At 28.0% G+C, this 15,647-nt stretch overlaps 3 protein-coding genes across 3 annotated transcripts; 2 read left to right on the forward strand and 1 right to left on the reverse strand.

The window, feature by feature from the left end:
* Positions 1-3,799: 3,799 nt before the first annotated feature.
* Positions 3,800-5,274, forward strand: OCT59_006894 (uncharacterized protein; the record flags this gene model as incomplete). The annotated part of the gene is made up of 4 exons (XM_066134303.1): positions 3,800-3,908; positions 4,059-4,240; positions 4,306-5,167; positions 5,240-5,274. The coding sequence occupies 4 exons, from the start codon at positions 3,800-3,802 to the stop codon at positions 5,272-5,274; spliced, it is 1,188 nt and encodes a 395-aa protein (XP_065998370.1).
* Positions 5,275-7,865: 2,591 nt separating this feature from the next.
* On the reverse strand, positions 7,866-10,669 carry OCT59_006895 (uncharacterized protein; the record flags this gene model as incomplete). Its single annotated transcript, XM_066134355.1, has 9 exons — positions 7,866-8,156; positions 8,245-8,336; positions 8,427-8,754; positions 8,847-9,199; positions 9,287-9,523; positions 9,612-9,831; positions 9,927-10,138; positions 10,232-10,490; positions 10,577-10,669. The coding sequence occupies 9 exons, from the start codon at positions 10,667-10,669 to the stop codon at positions 7,866-7,868; spliced, it is 2,085 nt and encodes a 694-aa protein (XP_065998371.1).
* A 4,369-nt stretch (positions 10,670-15,038) lies between these two features.
* On the forward strand, positions 15,039-15,555 carry OCT59_006896 (uncharacterized protein; the record flags this gene model as incomplete). The annotated part of the gene is made up of 3 exons (XM_066134420.1): positions 15,039-15,105; positions 15,185-15,343; positions 15,452-15,555. The coding sequence occupies 3 exons, from the start codon at positions 15,039-15,041 to the stop codon at positions 15,553-15,555; spliced, it is 330 nt and encodes a 109-aa protein (XP_065998372.1).
* Positions 15,556-15,647: the final 92 nt, after the last annotated feature.

The raw sequence follows: 15,647 nt of genomic DNA on the forward strand, positions 1-15,647 counted from the left end.
TTGGAGAATATGCACAATAGCATTGAGTTTGAAGCTGCAGATCATAAACGGCGTAAAGAAGTAATTAAAGTCCGAACAATTAAACATCTTCGTGAAAAAATGGAGGAGAATTATGGGATTTATATGGCAAATTCTACAACACAAAATTATTTGCAACCCCGACATTCAAACACAAAAGAAGCAAAACGGCATCATCATCCTGCACAAATACGTCTGGCAGCTGTTGGAAGAAATGAGATGAGTGATCATGTTGATGAACACTATTGCCTGGCATCAATAAAAGGCATAAAATCATTTGCATCAGCTTTCTCACAAAATGTGGTCCTGATTTCACAGGATGATAAAGCTAAGGTAATTACATTTATTTATTAATTATTTATAGCTATAAACTGATAATTAAGCTGTTTATATTAGGTTCCATTAGGAATTACAGCAGTTGGAAAAACTTTTAAGGCTATACAAACGGTAAATGAACCTGTATCTGTGCCTGATCATGATTTCCCAAAAGGTTCTAAACATAAGCTAATACCGTCTGTCTACCTGGTGATTAATCCTGATAATACAAATGATTCCCTACGTTCTGGTAAAATGAGAATCTTTGGTTGATCTTATGACAATTACTGAAGAAGAACCCTTTCACGAATTCACACATCATGAAGGTGCAATAAAACCTATTTGGTGTTTATTAACAGATGGTGGGCCTGATGAAAACCCCCGATTTCTTGCAAATATTTTAAAATATTTGCTTATTTTTAAAAAGCTTGATCTGGATTATCTTTCAGTGAGAACACATGCACCAGGGCAGTCAGCTTATAATCCAGTGGAGAGAAGTATGGCATCTCTTTCTGGCAAATTGGCAGGCATTGTATTAAATGCTTTTAATTATGGCAACCATCTTGGCAATATGAATGGGCAAGCTAATACTGTAATTGATAAGGAGCTTGGACGTAAAAACTTTAAACATGCTGGAGAGCATCTTTGTGATCTTTGGAGTCGTGATCCTATTAATGGACAACCAGTTATTTCTACTTATATTGAAGAACATGATGATACTATATTTTCAAATGTTCAAGAAGAGGAATGGGAATGGATTGATCAGCATTCGCAAATTTGTAAATATTCTCTTGATTTACGCAAATGTGAAAATAGAAGTTGCTGTAGACCACCACGAGCTCCTGATGCTTTTGAACTGCTATCATTAAATAATGGCTTTCTTCCTCCTGTTGTGCAAGGTCAGGATAAACATTATCTCAGTTTGTTGCATACATTGGAATATTTTTGTAATCAGCTTCCTGGTTATGATGAGCATTGTCCAAGCATTCCATCTGAATTATATCATGAACTAGTATGTCAAAAATGTGGTAAGTATTTTCCAACAAAAGCATTTATGAAAAAACATGCCAAAGTTATGCATTCAAATAGAAAGGAGAGTGGGGTGCAGGGAATACAAAAAGATAGCCAATCTGCAATTTTGGAAAAAGGTCATGATATAGCAGAGGAATTAACATACAATGCAGATCAATCTAAAAATGATGGAACTGCAATAGTAAAAAATAGTAGGCAAATCAATAGAAAACAAAGTGGTAACAATGGGCATGTAAATGGTGATGTTAAGAATTTACGTCCTTGGAAATTAAGATCATCTAACGTTTCAGATTAATTTCATAACATGTAATTCTATAGCATAAAGTATAATAAATCTTGAATAAATGTTAATTGAATCAATTAAAAAAAGAAAAAAATCGTTTATAAAGTCATTTTTAAATTTTATTAAAATTTTTATCATTTAATTATTGATCGAACATATTAAAATAATTGATCACGTGATTAGTTGCACAATTTCTATAAATAGAATTGATGACAAGGGGAGGGGGGGGGCAAAATCTCCAAAAATAAAATGACGTCATTTCTGGCCCTCCCCTTATTCATACTACCATTATTTCAACACAAAATTCTACAGACTACAGTAATTTACCGGATTTTTTTTTTTAATGCTTGATGGCCAAATATTATAGTTTTTAAATATCAAAAATAAATATTTAAATAGTTTTAAAATATAAAAAAAAATTCTAAATGTAAAGCATAACAACTTTTTATAATTATATTACATATTAATTATACAGGGAGTTTCTTTGAATAAATAATTCTCTTAATGAAACGTTATTTAAATAACTTTTGGAATTTCAATATAAAATATATCTTTAATTATATTTTTAAAAGCTATAATTGGTTAGTTTTTAAATAAAAAAAAATTGATTACAATATATTAAATTTTGGCAAACTTTTATATATATTAAAAAATGCTAATTTTACTATAAATTACTAAGTAATTTTAAAAAATCCGGTAAATTACTGTAGGCCTCTGTAGTTAATTTAATTAATCCCCTGTCGCACTAAGTGTCACCTTCATACTAATTTTTAAAAATTGCGAGTGATTAGCTGAGCTTATAAATAACCGTGAGTCTTCGTTTACTTATTTCCCGGCCTCATATTGATAGCCGGGACATTACTAATTTTGGTTTAAAATAGTTAAGTTTAAAATAGTTAATATTTAATAAGTGACACGCTCCAGGGGATTGCCCATTTTATTTCATGGGAGGGGAAACATTAGGGTTTTTCCCGAAGGGAAAATAATCCTATTATTCCCAACTCCTCATGAAATAAATAATACTAATTCACAAAAATTGATATCCAAAACCTTCATTGAAGTGCAGGAAAAAAATACTACCTATGATTGGAAAATTTTAAAGTCTGTGCAAGTGATGATTATTTGACTTAGGCCAAAAGATCAATGAAACTCGGATGACAAAATCCGGACAGAATTTGAACTAGGTTAAATTTCAAACATAAATGAATATCCAGAAAATGTTCCAAAGCGTCCGGATACTCAGTTTTGTCACGAATTATATTCCAGACAATTTTAAAGCATCTTCTGGACACGTTTTTTTCGTAGGAATTAAAACATTTTGGTGGTAAAAAATAATTAAAATGGTAAGATAGGATTTTAAAAAGGAGATTCAAAAAAAGAAAATTTTGTTATCATGTCTTCGATAATCTCATCCTCCGCTTTATAATGATACTTATACGATATACTGTATTGACCAATACATTGAAAAATAGGTTATTATGTCTCACTCATACAATATTTAAAATATTTATTATTTATCACTAAAGAGATTTTATCTTAAACTAAACATTGAAATATTAAAATTAATCTCAATCACAAATTATAACGTAAGGGAAATTATAAAAACATCATTGTTATAAGAAATATTAATAGAGGAGTTATTTTTTATTATTAGTGATTGCAATATTGTTACTCAAGAACTAAATGGTGTTCGAGTTTCCAAACTATTATTAAGAATATCAATTGCACGTTATACAGGTAGTCGCGCATTAATTATTTTAGAAAAAAAAATTTCTTAAAATCGATTGAATAGTTAAAATAAAGTATAAAAGGTCGTTCAATTTCTAAGATCGTCAAAAACTTGAGATAGGATTAAAGTTTATAAAACATTTTTACATGAAAAAAAAATATGAACTGGTAAAGCATTTTTCGAGAATATTAGTTTTCATTCGTTATTTACTAGTACAAGTTCTTGTCATGTTGTGTAAGGTAATACACGTACGGATATACGGTTGCAATAAAACGTGAACTTTCCGGATTGGTCGATTGGCTGTATTTCAATAATGCATTTTTGCACTTCATTGTAAGTTTATGCTCATTAGCCATTCTTTGCCAAATTACCCTAGTAAATACATATCATAAACCTAAATAGCTCGTTTTCTAGAAGACGATATGGAAAATATGAAAGATGGTATAGAAAATATAAAAATTACAAAAAATGATACAAGTGAAAGATGCCCAGAATGTGGTCAAGAATTTATCAATAAAATTTTATCTTATTGTAAGCCATGTTATTCGGCACATTTCCGTAATAACTTTACTTACTGGACCAGTGGTAATTTAAATATTGATGAACTAATTCAAAATTCACAACTCAACGCGAATGATAAATATGAATTAATTGAATGGATTGAATATTCAAATTTTAAAGATGTTGAATTTGTTGCTAATGGTGGGTTTGGGAGTGTTTATAAAGCCATCTGGCAAGATGGTCCAATTGAAGAACCCTTTTGGAATATCAAAAAATCTGAATGGAATCGTAATAGCTTCAAGGAAGTGGCAATAAAAAAATTCCGAAATGCAACAAGTGTTAGCTTGGAGTTTTTAAAGGAGGTAAAAGATCTAATTACTCTTTGTTATTAAAAAGAATACTCACATAATCTAATATTTTATTGCAGGTTAGGAGTAACTTAATGTTAAATTACTCAACACATTGTAATGGAATTTATGGAGTGACTTGTGATCCTCAAAACGGAGAATATGCAATTGTCGCTAAATTCCAAAATGATGGCAATCTGAGGGAAATGATTAAAAAAAACTACAGTATCCTGAATTGGAGAGTGATTATTAAAATCCTTCATAATATCAGCAATGGATTATATATTGTTCATAATAAAAATTATCTCCACAGAGATCTCCACAGTGGTAATATTTTAAATAAATTGAAAAATGATCCTAATCTTAGTATCTCAGTGATTTCGGATTTTGGTTTATGTTGTCCCGCAAATCAAAGTTCTGAAGATAAGCCATTATATGGTGTCTTACCGTTTGTTGCTCCAGAAGTTTTACGTGGTGGGGAGTTTACCAATGCAGCAGACATTTATGGGTTTGGGATGCTAATGTCAGAAATAATCAATGGCAACGCACCTTTTGTTGATAGAGATTATGACTTGCACTTAGCACTAGATATTTGTGGAGGAGAGCGTCCATTAATTCCAGAATATACACCTGAGCCATATGCAGCCTTGATGAAATGTTGCTGGGATCCTATTCCTACCAATCGTCCATCAGCTAATGAATTGCTTGTGCAAACTGGAAACTGGGAAAAAATTATATGTAAATTCGAGTTCAGAGATAGTCAATTGACAGAAGAATTTAGCCAGGAACGGGAGGACATATGGAAAGCACGATTAGCAGAATTGGCTATAAATCCACATCCTTTGAAAATATCACAAAACATGCTTACTAGTAAACGACTTTATTATTCTAAACAGCTCACACAATTACTTGAAACCAAGGATGTTGAAATGAAAACAAATGGTAATAGTACATTATATGCTTTATATCTTTGATTGATAAAATCTGTAATCTAACATATTATACTACTAATAGTATATCACACTCGGCAATTCGATATGTCTCTATAGAAGGATTAGGTAATGATGTGTGGTTTACACTTTTGGTATAATTTATTTGAGCTTTAAACTTTTATGATTGTGATTTCAGTTTACAATTATACTATTAGAGTATTTTAAATAAACAAATCCTGTAAACTTTAATTTAATAAACAAAGTTAAATATAAAACTAGATTTGAAATTAATTAAATCACTTGTAGTATAAGATAGTGGATATGATGCTATATCTATCAATAAACACTTTGTATAGTTTCGTAAAACAATATTTTATTATCTAAAAATTTGCGATTTATAATGTGTTATTGTTAAATACTATTACATTTTTCATAATTTGACTTCGAGAAAATTTCATGTCGGGATTACATTTCCAACATACTTTTCTATTACATAATATGACATACTGTATATATATTTCTTTACAAAACTAATAAGGTATATAATATTCAGATAATCAGATTTATTAATCTATTCAATAAAACACAAACTTTTAAAATAACAAGTTAACAGCGTATTTATAATTAAAATTTCAGCATACAAATATTTGGTGAAAAGATTTTTATATATTTAATGATCAATAAAAAATATAAATTTCGCTCCGGACCGTAACAGTTTCCGTTTCCTAGTGTAAGTTTCGTTTATTAAATTTGATAAAATTTCAAGAAATTGACAAAACTAATTCTAAGAAAATTCTAAATAATAAGTTTAATGAAATAAGATAACCAATTAAAAGAATAGCTTTCTATTTCTAATTTCCCAAAGAGAAACCAACCAAAATAATAATTTTAAAAGAATATTTCATATAAATTATCGTATGTTCTTACTGCCCACTATGTAGATCATTTTCAAGGGTCTGCGCCCGTGATAAATCACGTTGTCACCGCAGCCTTAACTGTATTAATAACAAAGATAATAATGCTTGGTTTAATATAGTAATTAGAAATGTAAATCCCTAATAATTTCTATGTTGAATTGTTGATGTCCTTTCTTAAAATACGAAATTGCTCCTATTTATAATTTCTGTCGATCATTGATTTTTCTTCAAAAAAAAAAAATTTCTAAGTTCAAAATAAATTTCAATTTCTCCTTTTTGAAATTTTCCAATTTTAACTCCGACGCATTTTGATCTTAATAACCTTTTTCTTGAAATAATTAAATATCGTTTTCTACTTTTCATAAATATTAACTTCCAAAATCCTCAATTTTTGATTCTTCAATCCTTTCTTATTAAAGTAATATCCCGCACTTAATTCCTAATTTCCTATTCCCAAATCTAAAAATAAAACACAACACTAGGTAAGTCACGGCATTTCAGTGTTCTACTATTTACGTCATCAATTACCCGATCCCCTAAAATACTTAACCAATGAAAAATTAATAATAACCAATAAAAGTCAACGAATAGTTGAACGTCATTACGGACGCAATACATTTAAAACACCAAATTTTTATACACTTTTAAAAACTAAATAATACTGCGCCCTCAAAATTAATAATTTCACTAGGTAATTTCGGCCTCTACAATACCAATTCGGCATTACACCGGCGTAATACTGGTGTAATGCTATTTTCATATGAATCTTTGAACAAAAATTTGGTGTAATATATTTCACTATTACGCCACCTTTATGCCGAATTATCTGAAATAATTACACCCACATGTATAGATCAATTTTATATAAAACTATTTCTGTTTAGTTTAAAAAAACTATATCTCTTCTTATTTCCTTCATTGTAAAAATTTTGTTTACCATTCACTTTCATTATTTTACCGAATATGATCTTGTACGTAACCACGTATTTCTTTTCTATCTCTAAGAATTAGTAGTCCTGTTCTTTTTCTTTATTTGAGTTCCTTGTTTGCTTGCCATTTATATTTACTTCTAATTTCTGATAACTTCATAGTACTCAGAAACCATCTTAAATAATAACACTTGTTCTTGAAAAGTATCGCCATTACTCATTTATCACCTTTTTTAATAATACATTCTTCTAAGTCGTGAAAGAATGTATCTCCACTCTTATTGTTTGATATTGTTTTTAATTCGTAAACGCTTAACGTATCCTAATGTTTCAAAGCTTCAATAACATCATTCAACGTAAAAATAATATGTCACGTGATTCTTTGCTGTACAGCTTTGGAATATTGGTAATCTTTTTATCCGATTTCCCGATTTCAAAGTTGATCCTTGTAACACATTACTTAGAAGAGAATAGATCATTTCCAAATTTATTCACTTTTTCGCCCAACTGGATGTTGTTATATGTTGTTAAACATAGTATATGCAAACAATTTCGTAATAGCATGATTGATTTAGAAAATTCAAATCATGAAAAAAAAACGCCATATGTATTATGTTCGTTAAAAAAAAAAATGCAGTAAATTTATAACATATCATGATATGATTTTACATATAAAAATTCTATAATATGTATGATTTATTGTGATTAAATAATTCTATTTCTAAATGAAAAAAAGTGATTACATTAATGAAAAAAAGGAAGGGCTTGATTGTGCTATACAAATGAATGCGTTTCAGGTATCTGACGAACATATATGATTTCAATTATACAAGTGGAGTATTGTTATATTATTATATTATTATTATTCTTTGCTTCTCCTACTATTTCTACGTAATGAATAATAAGCAAGAACACGTGCTACAATACAGAAACCTAATAATATTATTAGGTTAACGTACCAAGGTAAATCATTTAATCCTTCACTATCTATTATAGAAATACCGGAAATACTTGTCAATGGAGCATCATCTCCTGTATCACAGATACTTAATTCTCCAGCAGGTAATTCTCCTGGTCTAGCACATCTAAATTGAGCTTTCGGTGAATCAAATTGAATTTGTAAAAGCAAAGAATACGAGTATTTTACGAATGACTATTAATAAAGATAGAGAATTGTTAATATTATTATTGGTTTGAAAAAAAAAATTCTATGATCAATAAGATTTATCGCGACTACTTACAAGATATTTTAACCAAGTTAAGCCAAATGGTAAATGTTTTATATAAAATCCACCTAATAACATAGATGCAAGTATAAATACCAAACTAACAGCTATATTCGATAAGAAAAAAAATTTTGTTAATTAGACATATATTACAAAATTATAAGATTAAAATATTTAAAATAATAAATAATACTTACATATACTTTTATGTACGTTCAATACAGTGGCACCAAATAAATAACCGAAACTTTGAGAAGTTAAGGTAGTAAGTAAAATTACTATTAAATAGGCTACAAATCTACCAAAATCTGGTAATAAATTTGTTGCCCAATATACTGGGATAGTATATAATGTAGGATTAAATATGATTAAAGGTAATTCGGCGATTTGTTTGGATAAGTAATATGATAGTAAACGATAAGATCGTGATTGACGTTCTTTCGATAACATGACTAAATCCAACGGGAAAGATGATACGGAACCAATCATTGCGTTGAACGCCCAAAATACACCACAGAAGAAAATCTATAATAAAAAATCAAAAGAAATTTAGAATAAATGAAGTTAAAAAAATTTGTTAATAAAAAAAAAAAGAATTTTATATTATCTATACTCACATTTCCGACACGATCATTTATGTTAACTTCAGAGAAAGGAATTTGAAGCCAAACTAAGAGACAAACTATAGTCAAAGCAATAGTTTGAAATATATTAACTTTTGATAACATAATTTTTCTACTCTGTTTAAAGGTTCTTTCGGTAAGAATCGAGACTTGTTGTAAAAATGTAGCTTCCCAACGGCGTTCACTTGTAACTGGTGCATCTAATATGGTATTACTTAATTGATTATCAGTACGCGTTCTACGAGAATGCTTTTCGACTACTTGTTTTCCAGTTGGATCATCGCGAACGTCATGTGCATATGCATTTATTAAATTTTGTTTGATTGTATTATCGTTCAAAAGTTCCACTATAATGAAAGGAAAAACGTTATAACGTTATATTTATTTAAATTTAAAAATATAATTAATTATAATAAAAAAAAAATAATACATACGTATATAATCAGCAGGATTGAAATTAGGGTGACATTTATATCCTTGATCAGCAAGGTAATCTACGACACCAGCTCTTTCACCAAAATAGACCATATGTCCATCAGCCATTAACATTAATTTATCGAAAGATTCAAATACTTGAGATGAAGGTTGGTGAATAACCATAATAATGGTTTTCCTTTGCTTAACAGCGAATTCTTTGAGAATTTTTGTAAGCTCAAGAGCCAATGAAGAATCTGATAATGAAATTAGAGTAAGAAATTAATAAAAAAAAAAATGAAGCGAATATTTCGAATATTTCAAAATTATCATTTGATTACTTACCCAAACCAGATGTTGGTTCGTCTAGTAAAATGACACTTGGATCTGTTAACAGTTCAGATGCAATATTGGCTCGTTTTCTTTCTCCTCCCGATACACCGCGAATTCTTTGGTCTCCTATTATCGTATCGGCACATTTCGTCAAATTTAATAATGCCATAGTATTTTCGACTTGTTTTAATTTTTCACGTCGTGACAATTCACGTGGAAGACGTAATCGAGCCTATTAAATTCATGAAATTAAAAAATATAAAAAGTAAGGAATGATGACGCAGCATTTCAGTTTTGCGCAGTAAAAGTTTTGGTGACGTTACTTACAGTGTAACTGAGGGTTTCTTTTACGGTTAAATGAGGGAAAAAGATATCATCTTGAGTACAATAAGCAATAAATCTCTTTGATTTTTTTGTCATTTTATGACCATTTAGAGCTATGGTTCCTTGAACTCCTTTACTTCCAACGCGATCGCCAAGAAGATTTAACAAAGTGGTTTTACCGCAACCAGAAGGTCCCATAATCGCAAGAACCTCACCTTTTAAATTTATTTTTAAATTGAAATGATTAATTACATAAGATTATTTTTTTTAAAAAAAATATATATATACAAAATTCATAAATTAATTACCTGGATTAGCACAACCATGAATATTTTCTATTATATTTCGTACATGTTTACCGGATTCTAATTTAGAATCGGTTTTATTCCACCAGGATGATTTATGTTCTTCGGATATAGAATAATTTACTCCATGCCATTCTACGTAAACAGGATTTTTCGCGGATGTTGATCCTTTTTCAGTACTCTGTATTAATTCTGCTCGTTTTGCTGATCTTTCTAATTGAACTGAGAGATCATTAATATCATCACTTCCTTCGAATTTTGTCTAAAAAAAAGGAAAAAATTATTTAATTTAATGAATTGATTATTTTTTTTTTTCAAAAGAAAAAAAAAAAAACAAATAATGAATACCGATGTTTTTTCATTTATGGCCGTCGATATAGAACTTGAGATAGAATTAACTTCAGTAGCAGTAGCAATTTGATCGTTTTCAATTTGTTCCATTGGGAATTTTTTTTTTTTTGAACGATTATTTTTTTTTAATTTGAGGGAAATTATTATTTTTTTCTGAAAATATTATGAAATGAAAAAAAAAAAAATGAAATTGAGATGAAAAATATCCAAAGAAAATTTCGACTCCTTTTATATTTTTTTTTTCACATTTTGCTTTGTTGAAAAGACGATAAGTAACACACGGAAAAAAATTCATCATCTTGAACCGTAGCACATTTGATTGTAAAAAAGAAAAAATATTAAGGGTTCATTCCTCTATATTTTTTTTAAAGATTTGATTTATAATTAATATAATTTTGAAGAGGAAAAATTAATTTTCCGTATAAATTTTAATTGATTTGTACAACAAATAAACAAAAAAACGAACATAGAAAAGTATATTGTCAAAATATAGAAATTCATTAATCGGATCATCTAACGTCATTACATAAGAAAAAAAAGTTCAAGCCACTCAAGCCAATCATTAAATGATTTTATCCGATTTTATCGATTTATTATAAACTGCATGTTTATATTCCGAGAAGAAAAGAAAATTCTATTTCAACAATGATACTAAATTTGAATAAAAAACAATATTTATCTGTTATATTTACATCACACTTTCCATAAAATGATACTCATAGTATGAAAGGATTACGCCAATCCCGCAGTACATGAATCCCGGTAAATTTTTTGTGATGACGTGATCAATTTTGCCGATACTTCATAAAAATGGTTTTTAACGAAAAAATAAAAAAATAATAACATTTCATTTTTAAACTTACAAGAAATGTGCATTTTTACCCACTCTACAATTTTACCTAGTCAATAAGAGTAGGTTATGGATATGGATTTTGACTTTTATATGATGATTCGTAAATAATTAATTTTACAAAAATCTGTATCTAAAATATCGCTTAAGTAAATGAGAAAGAATTAAAATTTTTTCGTTAAAAATTTGCATGCCATTTTTGATAAAGATCATCAAAAAATGATCCCGTGACCGCCAAATTTGTCGGTGAATTGCGAAATACTGCGCAATTCGGATTCGGATAAAATAATTTTCAAAAATGTTCGGTTAAAATAAAGCCGAAAATGTAAAACGCTTAAAAGTAAATATTTTTAAACTATTTTTACTAATACTAACTTGGTTAAAAAACATTTAAATGAAATAACCAAATATGAATTCTTATGCGAATGAATGGAAAAGCTACGAGAATTTTATTATATATTATACAATAGGATTCTAAATATTCACTAGTTATTTGCGCAGTTTTGAATTTAGTATCGATTCAATGATTTCAATTACTTGTTATTTACTACATAATATATAAAACGGTAATTTATTACGTTCTTCCGATCCGAAGTTACATTTATGCATGTGTTGTTATGTACGAATTAAATTAAATTCTCCTTTTTGCATCTGATAACAAACGTATTACGTATAACAAAAATTTTGACATGTTTTCGCATCATTTTTTTTAATCTTTTTTAATCCAAACCTTATCTATGAATTTGTACTAAATTGATTATTAATTATTTTTTTTTTCGAATTTTTCGGTTGATTTTCATTAAATTTATCCGATTGTGCAGGTGTGTGATACGTCTGCGCCTGATCTATTCCATATTTTCGGTTGATTATTAATATAAATATGTTTTGTTTATTTTTTTTTGTTAAATTGAATGAAGGTTTTGGTAAATTAACTAAATAAAATTATTATAAGTGAGATTTTTAGTGATTTTTTTTTTTGTTATAACTGATAACAGTCGTTGAAAATGTCGCAATTGTCGTCGCACGTTGATTGATCATCACAAATTGACATTTCATATTTTTATATGTTGATCATTTTATTGATAATTTCGCTAATAGACGAAACTATCATTAGAATATACTGTATTGTTTTAAATGGTTCAAGTAGTTTTAAATGATTTAAAAGTGATTTATTAATATAATTATATTGGATAAAAATTAATTTTTAAGTACTAGCAAGAAATTGGTGATTATTTTAGGCAAAACAAGTGTGCTTACTCGAAAATACATCTAATAATCTTGTTTCTTTTTGTTTTTCGTAAATTCAAAGAATAACCAAAAATCTATTTGGATAACCGACTCTATCAAGTTGTTTCTTTTGCAGAATCACGTCTAGTAACAATAAAATATTTAAAGAATTATTATTGAACTTGTATTAAAATAAAAATTTTTTTTTTTATTAAAATTGTGCTTTTGTATTTTACAGAAAATCTACCTGAATAATTACCATTATAACCTTTGAAATTCTTTTTCTCGTGTAAAATTATATATAGTATTTTTGCAATTTCTTTTCTACTTTTAAAAGGATCTCAAAAAAAAAAGCTTGTTTTAAGGACGAAACTTTTTGCGTAAAAAAAAAAATTTTGTAAAAAAAAAAGGAAAATTATTTTTAGATAGAACATAGATCGCACGGATATGCTTTTTTATTTCTTAGTGGATTTTTTTATTATAAATTTATAGTACAGATTTTTTTTTTTTTTGAGAATTTTTATAGATAACGATAATACAACTTTCCCATCCATTCAAATTTTATTAAAAATTCTGTATCGATCTCTAGGTGTATCTTATTCTTGATCTTTCAGTTATTTAATTTTATCTTTAACTAATTGATTGCATTTTTATATTTACTTTATTATATTTCTTTTATCATCGTCTTTATTTATTTTAGAATTAAAAAAATTAAAAATTATGGTAAGCAAATTATAATTATAAAAATTAGCCAATTAAAACTTAAATTATAAATTGCATGGATCGCTATGGGTGACTCGAACAACGCTCATATTGAACAAGATTTTTTACAATTGCATACAAAATAATATACCGTCACATTTAGATTGTTTTATATAAAAAAAAATCTCAGTGCAACGAGCGACTGTCAAATTACAAGAAAAAAAAAATGAAATAAAGAAAATTTCATAATTCATAATTATTACTTCTTACCAATGAAACTGTCAAGATCATATGTCTAGTTTCCTGTTGTTCGTTTGCTGCGCCTCACGGAGCCAGTCCGAATTTTGTCTTCCTATAGTTTCAAACTTCAATATCTTTTCGATATACTGTAGTTTACATGTAATTCTTCATGGTATTTTAATAAAAATTTCGTCATTTCCATATTCAATCTAGGATCTCGATGGAAAAACTTAGGAAATTTACCATATACTTTTTCTATTTTACTCTCAAACGCTCGTACTCAAAATTTCAAAAATTTTGTTATAAAAGAATTTGTTTCGTTATAAAATATGTCGCTAACCACTTTTCGACGACTTGTTTTCTCACAAATTTTTGACCGAATGTATTAGTAAATTTTAATTTAATTATAAGCTTCTTATTTAGAAGTTTTAAAATAATTTTATTCGGAAAAAGTTAGTGATTATCGGTTATATTTTACTAATTTATTAAATAAGCGAGTTATGAAAATAATGGTGTCCGGATCACGTTGCGGCTAATTATTTTTCGGCTAGCTACACCATTACTGGGCCAAACTAAAATTAGGAATTATGCAGTTGATCAATGCAACGTGTACAGTATAGTTATAAAATTCATTTTTTTCTTTCCAATTATGTACTCGGACATGTTGTAGCTCAAAGACTAAGACACAAGTGCATAAATACAATAATGCCTCATTGAAAAATTTCTAAAACGTTGAAATTTTTTTTTTTTTAAAAAAAAATAATTTAATATAAAAAATAAAAATTTCAAATGATGAAATGACTTCAGTAAAAGAATGGATTGAAGAAAAGATTAAGAATGGGTTGTATATCCGCTATTTTGAATAAGATAAATTTAGTCAAATCTCCATAATTGGTAGAAGAAGGTTCGGTATAGTGAATAAAACAATTCCCTATAAAAAAGATTCTGGAAAAAACTCCGGTAAATGATCATTTTTCTAATTTTTATTCCGAAGAAACTCAGACACGTGATCATTTTTCCGAAAAATTTTTTATAGGGGCAAATTTTGACTAATACTGGCCGGATTGGTCACATTGAAAATTATTTGTAGTGAAAATTCAGAAGAGGAACATAATGAGTTTAATGATGAGTTTGTGAAGGAGGTAGAAATCATTTTTTTTTATGTTGTATGGTATATTGCTAGTATATATAGTTTATCATTTTTTTTTGAAACTCCTTCGCGAGGTTGATAATCATCTAAGCATCAATCATTTTCTTGGAAAAATAAAAGGATTATGTTAAGATTATTTTTAATAATAATTTTATTTATACAGTTTAATCTAACTTATTAATATTTATAATTAATAGATTCTGAGTATTATATTTTGGTGGTGTTGGAATATGCTAATGGAGGAAATTTAAAAGGTTACTTGAGAAAAAATTTTGTTTCCATGAAATGGAATGATAAAATTCGAATATTACCACTGGGTTGAAATTTTACACTTCAAAGAAATAATCCATAGACTTGGTAAAGGAATATTTCTTTATAGTATTTTATTCGTGATTTTGTTTTCGACAATTTAATTAATACTGTCATTATTTTGTAGCACTCAAAGATATATTGGTAAATAATGGAAAATTAATAATAGCAGATTTTGGATTATCTAAAAAGTTGGCGGAGGTTATAACTAATTCAGTGGGTAATAGAGATGAGGTCGTTGAATATATTGAACCACAATGTTTTAAAAATATTAACCATAAAAAAGGTAAGAAGTCCGATATTTATAGTTTAAGTGTTTTATTATGAGAAGTTTCAAGTGGGCGTCGTCCTTTTTCTGGCTATCCACGAAATTTACTTAACGATCACATTAAAGATAGCAATAAAGAAAAACCAATTGAAGGTACGTACACCTCCAAAGTATTAAAGTCTTTATCAAATTATGTTGGAATGACGAACCAAAATCAAGACCGATATTGAAGTAGTACATGAAACTCTAAGTCAATTAAATATTGAGGATACTTTTGATCTTCGCAACCTCATGTACGCAATATTGATGACAAAAGTAATTC

Source organism: Rhizophagus irregularis, chromosome 15 (assembly GCF_026210795.1).
Source record: "Rhizophagus irregularis chromosome 15, complete sequence".
In the NCBI taxonomy this organism is placed as follows: domain Eukaryota; kingdom Fungi; phylum Glomeromycota; class Glomeromycetes; order Glomerales; family Glomeraceae; genus Rhizophagus; species Rhizophagus irregularis.